Raw genomic sequence first — 17,257 nt, forward strand, 5'->3', positions numbered from 1 at the left:
ATATAGAGAATCTCGGAGAGAATGCAATGTTGCCACTTCCTACCATACCAACATTCTAAATGTTTATAAATTCACAGTAATAATTTTAATGGGCTACAACATAGTGGTAATCAGAATCATAATTTTTGTCTTAAGCATAAGCCCAGTCACAATCACAATTTAAATATGCGTTTATACAACATAGTCGCATTCATAACTTGGAATGTAAATACAGTTGATAAAGTAACCTAATTTTCTTATTTTTCTATTTCATCATTTTAGAGTGTATTTTTGTTTAAATTGTATTACTCAGGTTTTTTAAACACGAAAATTATCATAATAATTAAACATTAAAATAAAAAATAAATAAATAATGCCCCCTAACCGATTTTTGTCGTAATCACAATCAAAAAAGTTAAAATTTACGAACTTCAAGGTTATTAAATTATGCTTATGATTGCGACTGCGATGTATAAACGGTCGTATCTAAAATAATGGTTTTAACTTTTATGATTGTGACTAAAATTGTGATTATGATTACGATTATGTTGTATAAACCCGCCATAAGTTTCTATAGAAAAATACGAAAACTAAATTTATTCATATTAGTGGGCATTGCTATACAAATTTTAGGAAAACGCTCAATGTTTTAAATAATTTTTACAGTTGAGTAGGCTGAAAAAATAAATTATTAGAGCTTCTTTTTTCGCCATATTAGGAATTTTTTTCAATCGTTTCAATCAACAATTATAATCTTTAAATATTAAGTTAGAGCTTACCCTTTTGATGAAAATTGATCAGTATTTTTATCCAACATATACCATTACACATACACCCCAAATATCTAATAATCTGAACATCACAAATCTATCACTTGCAAAATATTATTTAAAATGTTTCACATAATAATTAAACACTACACTCACAAATACAACAAAAAGTGTTAAAAAACTTGCTTTAATAACAACTGAAAACCTCTACCAACCTTTACTGAACTCTCCCACAAAAGAAAATTAATGATTTTACACCAAAAGTGCCAAAAATTTACGCGATACACGCACGATACACGAATACACGTACAACATACGTTGATTTTGGTTTGTTTATATTCTTTAAATGATTTTGGGAACCCCCGAGGAATCGTAAATACCGTTAAGACCAGTAGGGCCCTCTACCGCTCCCGTCTAATACGACTTGCCTTGCGCGCCACAGTGCCGATTGTCCGTTCACAAAAAAAAGCTTAATCCGTTATTCTATAGATGTCGCTGCTTAATTGATTTGAGTTTAATTTTGGTTAATAAATAAGATGATCAGCACGTTCGACTATCAGAAATCGATCTAATAGTATCGAGCTTTTAAAACTCCAGAAAGATATCGGAGATTGTGTTTAAAATGTTCGTTAGTGCATATTTTTGTGTCGGTAATCGGTATCGGTATCGGTAAATCGCGATGGCCTATACAAATCCGAAGAAGGTGGAAGCTAAGAGGCTTTATTCCGAAGAGTATTCGAATAGACAGATTACGAATGCTCGAACCTTTGTGAGTATATTGAAAGTAAAAGAATTTCGGACTTCCATTGTCTTTATTTATTTTGATTAACCCAACATTTCGGTCAGAAGGATCACTTACCGTTATCAAGTGTAAACTCTGTGAGCTGTGAGTATGTTTCAGCATTTGAGGGATTTTGGAAGTTTGGATCCTCAGGTGGCATCAAAGTTCAAGTGTTGTTAAGAACTGTAGTGAAGTTAAGAGTAGTGTTAAGGGCAGTTTTAGGACTGGTAAAATGGAAAAAAAAGAAAATTTTGCAATTATATCGATCTTCTATCGGGATATCCTTTTTTAATGTTTGGTAAGTTTTTTTTCTTTTAATTTAATCTGGGAAATGTGGGAAGTATGGCTACTGGCGATCATCCACTTAGTGTTATGGAATTTTGCAAGTAGTTTTTAAGACTTTCTAGTCGCGGCAACAGCGGGCGGCGAACAAGGATCCGGGAAATTGCCGATTTCCCCCGGCGGCTCTCAAAATGTGGCAATTTATTTTTAAAACTTTCAAACTTAAATAACTCGGTTATTTTCAATTTATTTTAAAAATGGTAAAGAGAAAATATGTTTCTTTTGACCAGATCTACCACCCCTTAAAATATTTGCACTCATTTCAGGGACACCCTGTATAATCAGGGTGCAAAAAAAATCATGATTTAAAATAATTTTAAAAATCGATTTTTTTTAATTTTAATCACATTTTTTGATTTTAACAGGATTTTTTTTTATTTTAATCAATTTTCTATTTAAAGCAGTACTCTCCTAAACGGCTAAATCTTTGTAACTCTGCCCGATATTGACAATATTAACATTTCTACGGCGGGTGTCGTAGTTATACGTATATCGAGAAACTATGGTTACGCTCGTTGAATTTGACACTATGTTGTAATATATTTCGTACTTTGTCCTTAGGCGTAAAAGTGCTTTACTTTTAAGCCTAGGCGTTATAATTACGTTGTCAATCATGTCGCAAAAATTACTTAATACTTTTGTGACGTTTGAAAAAAAAATACATTTACAACTTTCAAAACTTAAAACTTACGAAGTAAAACAATGAATTTGCACTGCTGAATTTATCGACGATTTTTTAAGTAACTAAATCTATTAAAACTAATATATTATTTTGCATTATTGTGACATTTCTTAATGGAACATTAAAATCCGGACGCTTATGAGAAATCCGCCCAGACCCAACCAGAAGTAGTGAAAATCCGGACGTGTCCGGATTAATCCGAACGTCTGGTAACCCTATTTTGAGGAGATCTATTCTAGAAAGAAATAAGTTAAAAAAAAATATGTCGTACCCATATAGAAACAAAGTTATGTGTGCTAACTTATGGCATACCTCTATCCAGGAAGTGTATGGAATCTAATAATTAACCTGGATTCTAAAATTTGATAAAGCATATACAAATGAAACTAGCGTTTACTTCCAACTCACGTTTAGAACACGTCTGCTTATAATCAAGACTATTTTTTTGATGTTCGAACCGACTGCAAACTCGATTTACACCCAAAATAATCTGCACACAAGCATACCGGTTGATTAGTATGCGACAGCACGCCTCGGCAAGTATTTTTGGCGAATACAAAACACGCGCGGCATGTAACAAAAGACCGTTTCGAAAAAAAATTGCAGCCGAAATTCGACATTTATAATTCTCTGTAACGCCAATATAAAAATGTTTTTCCTGGAATTATTTTTGACCCATGACGATTGAGTCATAAATAAGATTGAAAAATACATATGCACCGGATGTGGCTGCTTTTATGATTTAAAACGGTAAAAATAAGGCAATTGTCTGATATAAGCTTACTGGTGGTAATTTCGTGGCGCCAATGCCTTCTCTTTATTAGAGATTTAGACTTACTTGAGTGTTAAATGTGCTAACGAGGGCTATAAATAGGCTTTGACCGTCTTGTATTTCCTCTTTACCAAGCGCAACAACAAATATTAATTTTATTAAAAAATTGCTGTTATTTTAATGTTATTTATAGAGGTTGGTTTGGCAAGGAAGCAGAAAAAGTAAATAATAATAGTCAATAGTTCGTAGAACAATATGTCTAAAACTGTTTCAAAAGCTGTATTACCTTTATCCAGAATGTTTATGAGAAACTAGCCTGAGGAATAGTATAACAAAACAGAGAAGAGACGCTAACTAACTAAATACTTTTTAATCTGAATATTAAGGAACATATTCTTCTTCTAATGCATATCCGCTAATGGATGTTTGTAATAATATTTTCCATTGCTTCATTATTCCTTTCGATTATTTTTTTCGGACATTTAATTTTTTTGTCTGATGTCCAATTTTCGAAGAGCCTAATGTATAAGTTCTTATAAATGTATCTACTCTTTTTTTGAACCTTGTATTAAATGTTATATTGGAGTTTTCAATCGTATTTGGGTGCCTGGAGAGCCTTGATGTGTAAGCCCATTGCTTTGCTCTGTTCTCTTACCTTCTTAACCATTTCTTGAAGGTCTTGTATACAATTGCCGATTAAAAAAAAAATTTGGAATGACTCGTTAATTGAATGAGTTCTTTATGGAATGACTCGTTAATTAAAGTAGTTAGATGGATTAATGTGCATTCCGGAAGTTCGGAGAACATTTTGAGAGTAAGCCCATCAGTCCCAGATGAGGATTTGTTTTTAATACTTTTAATTGTACTACGGAACTCATCTAATGCTACGGGCGTGAAGAAGAAACTGGTGTAAATTCTCATTTGCTTTAGGGAGATATGAAAATGAATCATGAGAGTTATGATTTTCCTGCTTAGCATTAGCATTTCTTTTGCGGTTTTAGAGCTAGATCCTTGCCTGTGCCCCTGTCTGTTTCTCCAATGGACATTGTGCTTTTCCCTGATCCAGAGTTTTAGTGCACAACGGTTACAACGGGTTATACATTTTGGTATTCCCAGTACTGGCTCTGGACCAAGATTTGTACTGTCTGGTTTTAATAAATCAAGTCTTTTGAGGAGTTGCATTAATTTGAGGTGCTATTACGAAACTAGGGTTGTATAAAGAAAATTCTGCTTGTATTTCGTACGAAATTAGTACTTATTTATAACCGCATATTCTATTCATAGAAATATTTCTTTGATTTACAGAAAATTTGTAGAAAATTACACGTAACAATTTTTTTTAATTTTTATATACCTCGAAAATGTCTATGCACTGACCTAAAAAATTTTATCTTTTGTTCCAGCCAAGAATGAATTTTTGACGTGCATCCAGCCGTCTGGATACGCCGAAAAGGGTAAGAGTTCTGCAAAAATAGGGGAGAAAAAATAGGGAAGAAAGGGGAACAAGGACAAGGATGAGGCTAGTGGGGCCCTGGACGATAGTGGCGGTGTTGCCGCTTTTTTTGACGGAAGTGAGGAGTATCGAACCCTGTAAGTATATAATAAGTTTATTATTTTATCTCTAATCCAAACCAAAAAATATAATTAACTTTTCTTTAACTAAAAATGTTGATTCTCACTATATCTTCCGTATCCGCTACCTTCCGTTTACATAAAACATTATATTATGTAAATAAATAGAACAATGGACACTATCCGTTCCGTTTCCCTTCCGTTCCATATCCTTTCCTTACATACATTTTTTGGCGGACGAACTGAAGCGTATCGGAAACAGCATTGTCAAGTTCCTATATTTGTACCAGCTCTGTTAAAATTTTGCAGATATTTATTTATTCTTTCACCTCTTAATGTAAATCTATTACGTTTTTCAAAAGATACAAATTTTTAAAATAAAACTTTCGAAATGATAAAAAATAAATTGTACAATAAAAAGTATGGAACTGATACGAAACGGAAGCGTATAGCGTCAATACAATAAAAATACGGAACGGATATGGAATGGATATGGAATGGAAACGGAAGGTATAGAATCAACCTTTAGCAGTATTAGCACCATACAATCTGTGTTGAAATACGGCAACGCCGCTCAATATTGATATTTATGTACCTCTGCCAAATGTAAAGATAGGGGGAAAACTCACTCGAGATAAACTGGCCAATATTAATTTTTATGGGGCCATATGCTCTCCCGACTTGTTTATTAATAAATATAGATAATTGGCAATAAATGGCATTGTTAAATCAATTTCTGTCTTTCCCCGACTTTTGATTTCATTTCCAACACACAAGTAAGTGTTTTTTATGCAATACGAGGGTCTAAAGTGGTGCGGCGACTTTTTAAAAGGTTAGGAAAAATTATAAAAAAAGATGGTAAAAATTAAAAAGAAAACCGCAGCGTACGGCTGCTCTTCGTCTGGTGAACAATAGGTGTAGGTTCATTTAATTATTTTTGCATATTGTTGGGCACCACTTAATTTAAGCCAAGTTAAGGTGATATTTAAAAAATTAAGAAAATTACCACAGGCTAAAGATGTTCAGTAATGATATATCTCAAATTAAAACAACAAAATTTAATAAAAAACTATGTACATTTATTAATAATTAAATAACTCCAGTTTGAAAGTGAATTAAAAGGTCATTTAAAAAAACAATAACTTAATATTATATTGATATAGCGAAACTTAAATTAAATATTACTAAATATAAATCATCAAACGTAATCGTTTGTTTAAGTTTCATCAAAAAAGAGGTTTCAATATAAGGTAAGTTTCAGTAGAAAGTTAAGAAAAAGGCAAAAAGATTCTAAAGCAAAACGTAAGTGAGTACTTAGCTTTTGCTCTGAAGCTGTAGTCAATCAGTGCTGATTTGGTATCGTACTTGGGCTCATATCCATTACGTAACTGCTTCAAATCATCAGAAAACTTGGAAATTTGCGGAAAAAGGGAAAACTCGTCAATTTCACACCAGCCTCCAACAGGGAACCTTCACAAAACCATTCAGAAAAACCCAAAACTGCTCAAAATCTTCGGCTCAAAAAAAACTACTGCTAAATCTTCTTAAAAAAAACTCGTCCGAAAAATTACTCCAAAATATTACTCCAAAAAACTCCCAAAATGTCAAATCTTCCCCTTAAGTTGGTAAGGAACACACCTATAATAAATGATTTTTTCTCTAAGTATATGAAAGAAAGTAAAAGAAAAAACTATAACTTACTCGCAGGGCTATTCTCCGCCACATACAATGATACCAAAAAACTTTTCAAAAAGACGAGAACCACCCTGGGACTTGGTGATTCCAGTGGTTGAAATGGAAGTGTCGAAAAATCCGAATAAAATGTTAAAATTCTGTCAGAGATTATCTTTTGAAGACAAAAAATCAACACACACCAAACTGTGCTCGAAATAAGGAAACTTTAGGAAAGTTATTAATAACATTTAAAGAAAAATTTAAATAATAATATAAATGGCAACCCTGCGCCACCACATCGAACGGCATACACGGTACTACCAAAATTGCAGCGGTACCGACTAGGGATGGGCATTATTTGCTTAAATTCTGCTAGAGATGTAGCGCAAAAATAAGAAATTATTTTAGGCTGCTACATTGGTGATAGAACATCTTGTATCTTATGTAAAACACATATTTAAATTTTAACAGTTGAAGACATTTACACGTTTATGGAGAACCGGTGATAGATTTTGTTTTAAAAATTTGGATTTTTACATAAAGGCACCTGCTCCATCCATCTAAAATATTTTAGTTAGGTTAGGTTGCAGTGTTGCCGCTTCATACTAAAAGTGGTAGCATCTTTCTTATTTTAAATGGAACACCCGGTATATTATTACATTTTTGGAAACTACTTTCATATCACATAATTTTTCTATTATGCTAAAGTATACCTATCTCTAATAGCTTTTAAGATAAAAATAAAACATGTGTAAAATTGACAAAAACATGATCGTGAATAAGCATTGGTAAAATCATGAATTAAAAATTTGAAACCTTCCTATGCTAGTTTTGGACTTTGCCCAACACTGATTAAAATCTATTTAATAGAAAGTCAAATTAATAATTTTTCTCGTTAAATAAATAATAATAAATAACGCTTTATTGTACAAAAAGCCAAAATAGATTCATCGACAAAGCATTTACAAAACAAACAAAAGCACAAAAAATATACAATACAAATCAATTCAAAAAAATAAAAGTCATTGAAATTACAAATAAAAAAAGGAAAATTATAAATGGATATAATCATGTAAGAGTTATAAAATATTAAATATTAAATACTAAACTTTAACCAGTGTGTGAGATGATCAAAATTTTAAAATTCAAAATTGTTCATGATTAAACATCAACAGAAAAGTTGTTTACTTCATATAGGGCTCTCTCCAGTAAGTATGACTTCAGAGCTTTACGAAATGCGGGAAAGAATGAAAATGACTTGATATGCAAAGGCAGATGATTGTACATTTTTTTTGCATTGTACCGTATTGATAGCATTCCTAAGTGGATAGTTGTGAGATGGCCTTTCGGGAATAGCAGATATGTGCTTGCGGATTAAGCAGACGGATTCAAAAATGAATAAAGAAGGAAGAGCTAGTATTTTGAAATTTTTAGAGAAATTCTGGTAGTGAGTTCTACTGTTCAGTCTTAATAAATATCGAACTGCTCTCTTCTGAAGTTTGAAAATACGATCAAATTTTGTCGCGCAGCAAGTACCCCAGAATGGAAGGGCATAGTGAAGATTTATAAAAAAATATTCATAAATTTTTCCCATTCAATCGCGAGTATAACCATTTTATTCAGAATTAATCAGATAAAAACGAAATCAAACGCTTTTCCCGTTTTGTTAAATACAAAAATTAACTGAGCGACTGCCCTATGGAGTAGCCTCTTTAATTTTCCCCTTCGATTCCGTAGGGCAAAAAGTTGCCCTCATTCAGCACGACAAGCCAACTCGAAAACTTTTTAAATAAAAAGGTCCCTTTCATCGGAGCTTCGAAAAATCAAAGGATCGCTATACAATACAAAGGTATACGGAATGGTAATGAACTGTACTGCTCTTTGAATAGATGTTTTATCCCCACCCTTCGGTTTGGAATTGAGTTCAAAAAACACTGGAAATAAAAAAGTTAAAGAGCGGCAGTAATATACAACAATGGTACTTATTGCCAATTAGCTGTATAAACAAAAACGAGGGTGAGGTGGTATGACAATGAATAGGTTAATCTCCGTTTGAAGTCCAGGTAACTTTTGTTGTAACCAAAAAAAACTCGTTATACTTAGGAAAAACTAATACAGTAAAGATAACATTATTATTGCTTCCTTACAATTATTTATTAATACGTTACTTCTATTTTTTGCAGCTCAATGCATTGCTCCTCTTGGTATGGAAAGTGGAACCATTAAAGACGATGACATTAAAGCTAGTTCGTCATTCGATCATGGACACGTTGGACCCCATCGTGGAAGGTATGTATCTATCTATACAAGTGGCAGTATTGATACATGTATTTTCTAGTTTAATAAATCAAATATACCTCAAAATGGCTCAACCCTAAACCTTTTTTATTTTTTCATATTAAAAAAAGAGATTTGGTGTGTTAGTATATGACATTAATTAGGATTGATCAACTTATTTGTTTTAGGTCACTTCCTGTTTTACCGGAAATGAATACAAATTTTGATTTTTAAATCATACCCCCCGTATTTCTTACTTTATTTGATAGAAAATGGCACTCTCAATAGAATGACATATCATATGTCAACTTTTGAATCGTAAGAGGTCCTAAATGTAACGACAATTTTGACTCGAAATATGAAATGTGTCTATGTGTGGTATCAAATTATTCGTAAAAAATGAATTTTCCAAATATGCTAATGAGCCACCCTCGTTCCGTTTGAAAAAATTGAGATATGATTAAAAATATGATTTGGGCATCTTTTAACCGTCCAGGACAACATTAGACGATCAAAATTGTTTTTCCCATAAAACCATAGTTCCTTGATTAAAAATTAGTGTTTTAACACAGCCCTGACACTCTAACTAAAGTGTCAAAACGAATGACAATGTCTGGAAATTTGGATCGAATATACTTTGGTCGCGTTCATCAGGACAAGTTGATCAGTGAGCGATGTGCCATCGATTGGTTGTCCTGCTGAACGCGCTTTTTAGCATCCCTTAGTCAAGGAACTCTCTTTCCTTGTCTAAGAAGCATCATAACAACTTAACCTAACTTTATGTGTTTGTATTTTGTTTCAAAAATCCAAATCTATAGATTTTATATTTTGATTTTTGCACTTGTACTCTTCATGTACTTTTGTACATTAATTTGCTTTCAATTTCATCAATGAATCCTATCCAAGCAGCAGTGCTAATTGCTCAAGAAGTCACTCTAGATGTAAGTCTAATAATAGGACGAGCGGTTGATCTTCTTCAGCTAGTAGATCATCCATTTTTGGCACAAATCGAGGGGATTTTACTCAACCGAGAACAATAAACAAAATAGTTTGGTTTGGTTTTCCAAAACATTTTGTGACATTTGGCGTATGTGACGTTTAATCCATCATGCATCGGTAGCGTAGCGTATTTTAAATCTGATGGAAAAAATGGCGACTGATCCCAGAGCGCTCACAACTAATCGGCGCGTTCAGCAGAAAATTAGTGATCGCTGCAGAAGCGCTACGTCCTGATGAACGCGACCTTTGTCTTAATTAACAGTTTGGATAGTCCAAGTTTTAACTCAAAAATATTTCCATGAAAATATCAAATATATATACCAAGGCGGCGCGGCGTGAGGTTTCATATTTTGAAAGTACGTAACTAATTTTAATACTGACTCTTTATAATTAAAATATCTTTATCTTTTTTCTAATCGTTCTTGAACCAACCGAAATAAATCGTTTACCAACAAAACTATGTTTTCCTGCAACAACCGTTGACCTCTTCGCAGAGATAGCGCAATAAAGGCATTATGTCCCTGTCCAGATAGATTTAGATGTTAGAAGTAACGGTTCAGTCGGAAACTTCCGGAAAACTTCCAGTTGTGCTCCGTCTCCCTCTCTCCTTTCTGATGATCGTAAATTTGAACCCATCTATAAGTTACGACCCGCTCTTGCGAGGAGGAATGAAATAATTCAAACCTAGCCGCTACTTTCGAATAATGTTATCGGATTTAAGGCTCCGACTCCGAGAAAAGGACATATTTCCTAAGGAGCTTTATTACTTGAAAACTTTAACTGATTCCAGTGTGCTTGCTCGCTTTATTCCTTTTCTATTTTGTTTTTCTACGTAAAAGAAGAAGTATTAATCCACTGTCTTAGGCGATTTATCTTTAAAGGCGTCGTTTGCCTCTATAAAATGTTTGCATAAAAGGAAAATATTGTTTGGTTATAACATGTCTAAGTTATGATCATTATCATTGCCATTACTCGCTGACGAGTATTTGACACGCATCAGAAGATTGTTGCGCAAGGCGGTTTCATCCATGAGCTTTTCTGTGACTGAAAAGTCTGATATGTAATGTTATCTCTCTTCCGCACTCCGGACATTCAAATATCTCATTGCTTTGTTGCCTCTTTACTTTTTGGTTGTCGCTGTTAACTGAGTTTACAATTCTTCTCCATTGCGTTGTATTGTGCGCTGCTTCGTCCCACTGATTCTGTATGCTTATCCTCTTTAAGTTTTGGTGGAGAACATCCTTGTACCTTTTGAGTTGTCCATACCAGGTTTCCTCTTACCGTCTACAAGCTCACCGTAAAGAAGAAATTAAACGGTAAATATGTGTGGTAAAAAGACTTCGAAGTCTGTTGGTAGAATCGTAATAAACTCTAGATAAATCAATATCTAAAATAAGTCCTTTGTAAATACACGATCTGCAAAAGGTATTTCTCTTTGTTTCTACATTGTAAACGATAATAAAAAATAAACCAAATTTTTACGTTTTTTATACAGGAGTTTTATAATTTTTTTTAAACGTCCCAAAAGTATTAATTTTCACGACTTGATTGACAATTTAAAAACGGCAATTTAACGCCTAGGCATAAAAGTAAAGCACTTTTACGCCTAAGCATAAAAGTACTAAAATATGTTATTAAACTGACCCAAAGTGTCAAATTCAACGGGCGTAAAGCGTAACCATAGTTTTTCGATATACTAAAGGCTGGCAAAGGTTAGTCTTGGGTCGAAATTTCCGTATGTAAGAAGAGTACAATGCGTTTATAATGTACTGAACAAAGAGAGGACAGTAAACACGTTGCCAAACGTATGAAATAAACCGAGAAACTGTGCACATCGCTAAGAGACGCGGAAGGGGATAAGCAGATTTGTCGCAGTTGACCGGTCGACCCAATCAATACCTCTGTCAGTACTTAAAGTTCTAGGGAAAGGTGTACGTCATGCGTTCAGCTTCACTATTTAATTGCGTCTCGCGATACTTAATTTATTTATTTATTAACGAGTCGTTGTAATTTTCCCTATAGCTTGAATTTTTTTAAGTGCAAGCTAGAAACACTTGCATTTATGGAAAAAATAAGTGGAATTGAGTGGGTGTTCGATAGTGGTCGCGCTATTAGAGAAAAGGTCGCGCTATTCAGAAAAAAATCATAAGCCGGACAAGTCTATGCGCCCAGTTGTTTCGGCTGTAGGTTCTCCGACTTATAATTTGGCAAAATGGTTATCAAGGGAGTTCGAAAATTTACCTGATCATGAACCTTCTTTCTCAGTTAAAAATAATATTGAATTCATTAACAAAATTAAAGATATAACATTGCACGAAGGTGAAATTTTGGTCTCCTTTGATGTATCTTCGTTGTTCCCAAGTGTTCCAATTCCACATACTTTAGGCTACTTAAAGGAATTACTGAACGCAAATGGTCTCGACAACAAAACTGTGAGTGAATATATTGAGCTTACATCGTTATGTATGAAACAAAATTGTTTTCAATTTAATAACAACTTTTTTGAACAGCGGGAAGGTACAGAAATGGGTAATCCATTGTCTCCATTTTTGGCTAATTTATTCATGAGCAGGTTTGAAGTGGAGGCTAAGAATCAGTTTGGGTATTTTCCAAGAGTATGGTTTAGGTATGTGGATGATATTTTTGCTGTTTTTGACACACATTCAGACACTATAGATAATTTTATTTCTAAGTTAAATAATCGTTTTCCTTCCATTAAATTTACGCATGAAATTGAGAACAACGACAGATTACCATTTCTAGATGTATTAGTTATTAGAAATACTAATAATTGCCTGGCATTTGATATCTATAGGAAAAATACGACCACACGCAGATATATTCCTAATGAATCACATCATAGTGTTGAACATAAAATGGCTAGTTTAAATTTCTTAGTTCATAGGTTACTTAGTTTCCCACTTTCCAACGAAAGATATGAAATAGAAAGAGATTACATTAGGAATGTAGCTGAGTGTAATGGATATTCTCCTTCACTAGTTGATAAATTAATTAGAAAACGTAGGTATAGGTTAATGATTTCTGAAAATTCGACTTTTCAAGTGGAGAAAGATACGTCTAAATATTTTTCGATACCGTTTGATAGAGTTATCCCGTGGTCTAAAAGGAATTTTTAAGAATGTCAATTATAAACTTGTATATAGTGCTAATAATAAATTACAACAATTATTAGGTAATCCAAAGGATAAACACCTCCACTGGAAAGATCGGGTATTTATGAAATTTCTTGTAAAGATTGTAATCAGAAATATGTTGGGCAAACTAGAAGATCAATATTAACTAGATTTAAAGAACATTTAGCTCAGATAAGATACGGTAGACCGGATAAATCTTGCGTTGCCGAACATATTGTTGATAATGAACATTGTATAGATCTTAATAATTTAAAATTAATTAAACAAGTCTCAAATTACAGGCAATTAGATGCATATGAAAGCATCAGAATTAATAAATGTAAAGATAGTATGAACAGAGTCAACGGTCCAATTCCTTCAAGTTCTTTGTTCCTACTACTCTAGTGGCGGAAATCTAACTGTTACGCTCAGTTGGCTCTGACTCGGTTGGCTAGATTTTGCCACGCCCACTCGTTGCCCACTGAGCGTGCATATAAACGCTCAACTTGTAGATTGTACTTTAGTTTATAATCATCTGCTGATGATGCTAACATGGTTAGCGAAACGCGCGTCCAGTGTAAAAGTAAAAGTGTTTTGGTGTATTGTGGGGATTTAGTGTTTTTATTTTGCTGTGTAACACCAAAGGTTCCAACCCTCAACTGTACTCTGAATTCAAAAATTAAAAAAAAAAATATTTCTGCTGTATTTTCTTTGTAGACAGTATGTGAAAATCTTTATCAATAAAAAAATTACACCATTGCTGAAAATTGCTATGCTCTAAAAGTAAATGGATGGATTGTTTACAATTTTTGAATGGAAAAAACAACCTTATCGATTTTTTCTTTTGTAAACAGATTGTAAAATATCCGATCTTGAAAATAAAAAAAGGTTTCAATATCGAAAGTGGTTCTTGAGTTATGGCCTGTTATGTGTTAAAAAGTTGAGTTTTTAAATCATCGCGATTACTGACGTTTTCTCGTTATAAAATAAATGACACCCTAACGATATCCCTATATTCCATTTCAGATGCTCAGAAACATGTCTAATGATTTTATCTAGTTATCTCTTGAAAAAATGTCTTTTAGAAATAAGCGGTTTGCGATCGTGATTTTACTTTACTTGATAGGGAAAGGCGTACCGGCAACGCCGCAACAGCACACCGTCGCATTTCCCTCACTCCGGCTTAATAAGATCCCTATGCGATTGACTTCCACACGTGTAAATGCCGACCCAAAAGTAACAGTTGCCAGCACGGTATAATTACATACAAGGTGTTACTTATAAATCTTTTTATGTTATTTGGAACGTTTGAAATAGTTTAAAAAATTATTTGTGGAGTTTGAAAAAAATAGCATGTTCTATTCGGAGTAAAAATGACTTTTTGTGCCTCGGCTGTATGTCGTCAAATGTACAGCCCCGCCACAGAAAGTGTTCATTTTTACTTCTTATAAAACAATATACTATTTTTTAAGGGTATCATTATTTTCAGCGTCCAAAGTTTAACAGCACTGTGTTTCTATATTTAATTATAATGTCTGTCTTACGAGTCAGGTAAGATTTCGACAGATGACATCCAAAAAATGACAGAAAATACAATTAACCTATGAATTAAAATGACAGACATAACTGTCACTGTTCATGTTTTCTCTCGTTTGACTGTCTGGCCAAAAACTCTGTTTTTCCAGTCATTATTATAGATTCTATTAGAATCTCTCAAGTTGTAGTAATTCATAATCTAAAATTTACGATAGTTTTTGCAGAAAGAGACGAATTCGAAGTTTTCCGGAGTTTCCAACTGAATCGTCTCTTTTAACTCTAAATCTATCTGGACAGGGACATAATGCCCTTTTTGCGCTATCTCGGGCCAAAAAGGTTGTATGAAAACATCTATTTGTGTTGTTCAGTGATTTACTAGAGCAAATATAAATTCAGTTGACAAAACTAAAAAATAGTACTAAAATCAATTCATTTTCATTTTCTATCCACACGGAACCGACGAAAAACGTAACAATAATATGAAGATTATTCTCTTTTTTGTTCTGTTAAAATTATAGTGATAATAATTAATATAGTAATATATTTTTTTCTATTGCAGGATTAGAAATGAGGTACATGGTGGAGCTTGGTGTCCCCAAACGCAAGCTACACCAGACACCAGAGAATGGATTGAAATTGATCTAAAAACAATCCACGTGATCACGGCCACAGAAACCCAGGGTCGTTTTGGAAATGGTCAGGGTGTGGAGTTTGCAGAATCGTACATGTTGGAATATTTTAGGTAAGTTCAGTCCATATTTAAACACCATTTCGTTGAGTACTATGTAGTTTATGTTATAAATCTCTGTTTCCGCAAAAAAGTATGTGGGGAATATTCGTGAAGTTAGTAACGTTGTTGTCAAGTGACATATATATATATGGACATAACTATCTCGACAGTATAGTGCTTTGAATAAGAAGACTAAGGAAGGAGCATAATGCTATCCATGTATTCATGCATGGTGGGCGGAAAAAGCGCCATAAAAGCACTCTAGGGTGGGGATCCTTGACAGTTCTGTTTGACGATTCATTTGACACATTTGAATTTGATTTGAAATTTTGTGGATTTGTCAGTCTTTACGGAGCTTATTTTATGTTATTTATTATTTATTCTACTACTGATAGTTGTATAAAGGTAGTAAATCTAGATGGAAATTGTGGCAGAACTTAAATTAACAGTGACACTATCGCGATTTATCGAAAAAGACTCTAAAATAGTTGGTTGTGTAGCGTGCGGTAGATCTCGGCAAAAATTGAGTGAAATAATGGAACAACTTTTCGCTAGTAAGTGACTATATAATATACATACGTGTAGTAAACCGATCATTTATGAAATTCACTTAAATTAATTAAATTATATATTTTTCTTGCATTTTAGCTTTTATTTATTACTTGTCAAAGATTAGATGTCAAAGAATTTAGATACGTTAATTTGACTTACCTGCTTTCAGTAGCGTATCGGATGTTTGTGTTAATAAATACTTATTGTAACTTATCTATTTTTATTAGAATTATATATTTTTATAACAATTTTAATAACTACCAACATTTATTCAGAACGTAAAATAAAACAACAAATTAATGAGTCTACCCCACGTCTATCCTACATCTAGTTTTACATTTTTTAAATAAAATTAGAATGACACTGATAAACCGGAATTTAAGTCGGCCATATTTGAGGCCCATCGCGGTGTACCTAAGATTTTTGATATGCTCTTTCCTTAGTCTTCTTATTCAAAAAGGTATAGTGTGAAGTCATAGATAAAGGAAATAAGTTTAGATTGGAATGCTCGGCTTACCGCCAAAACTGTTTTGGAGCGCATACGTTGTAGGGCGCTGCTATAGCGGTTGCTAAGAACAGTCGCAAACAAGAACAGAAATAATTTTCTCTTGTCAAAGTCAGAATCTTCAAAATGTAAAATCTTGAAAAAATACCGAAAAGCTTTTAAAGCATCCATTTTCAAAGTAATTATTGCTATCTTGTGACTGTAATTTAAATTTTATTTACTCAAACCAGTGATAATTGTGAAAAAGTGGCATTAAAAGCTTAAAAAGCTGTGTAAACTGTGAACTGCAAAAAACATCGTGGATCGTGGCTAGTGTTGGGGCTGGTCAATTGACCACTTCTTATTTGACCAGTCAAATTCGATTAAATAACATCTTACAATAATTGTAGAATGTTATATATCATTATTTAATAATAATATGGTATTTTATAATTATTATGGGTTTGTGATGTCCAATTTACTTATAACCGTCTTCAAGGAATACGATACTTAGCGATTCGGAGAATCTCAATCAAAATATCGAAAAAAATAACAACTGCATCAGTAATAAGAAGAATAATTAATTGATATGGTCTGTACGGACACGCACAATGCAGCATATTTACTCGATCCTAGATATAAAGGTGATAATCTAGCTCCAGAAGAACACTAACACGCGACTACGTAGATCGTACAACTTGGTATCAATGAATCTGAAATTGAAATACTTGGAGAGATATCAAATTTTAGAACAGCATCAAATGCATTCAATAATCGAATAATATGGACAGCCATAAAAAGTATCAAATCAGTATGTAAAACATCGTTAGATATTACACCATCAACTTGGTGGGACAGTTGGCAGAATAAATCGGTACTTCACAATGTTGCAACAAAATTACTAAGAATGGCAGCCCCCTCAGCTACTTGCGAACGAAACTGTCAGCTAGTGGAATTGTTCATAATAAATTAA

General features: G+C 33.3%; 1 protein-coding gene across 2 annotated transcripts in view; it reads left to right on the forward strand.

Moving 5' to 3' along the window:
* The window catches only part of LOC115877302 (discoidin domain-containing receptor 2-like), a 111,849-nt gene that overhangs the window by 65,547 nt on the left and 29,045 nt on the right, over positions 1 to 17,257 (forward strand). For both annotated transcript variants that reach the window (XM_030893436.1, XM_030893437.1), the window contains exons 3-5: positions 4,730 to 4,916; positions 8,756 to 8,861; positions 15,078 to 15,260. In XM_030893436.1, the coding sequence (XP_030749296.1) occupies positions 4,841 to 4,916; positions 8,756 to 8,861; positions 15,078 to 15,260 (365 nt within the window). In that variant the 5' untranslated portion in view covers positions 4,730 to 4,840. The remainder of the gene's footprint in view (positions 1 to 4,729; positions 4,917 to 8,755; positions 8,862 to 15,077; positions 15,261 to 17,257) is intronic.

Source organism: Sitophilus oryzae, unplaced genomic scaffold, assembly GCF_002938485.1.
Source record: "Sitophilus oryzae breed Bouriz unplaced genomic scaffold, Soryzae_2.0 scaffold_1443_pilon_pilon, whole genome shotgun sequence".
In the NCBI taxonomy this organism is placed as follows: domain Eukaryota; kingdom Metazoa; phylum Arthropoda; class Insecta; order Coleoptera; family Curculionidae; genus Sitophilus; species Sitophilus oryzae.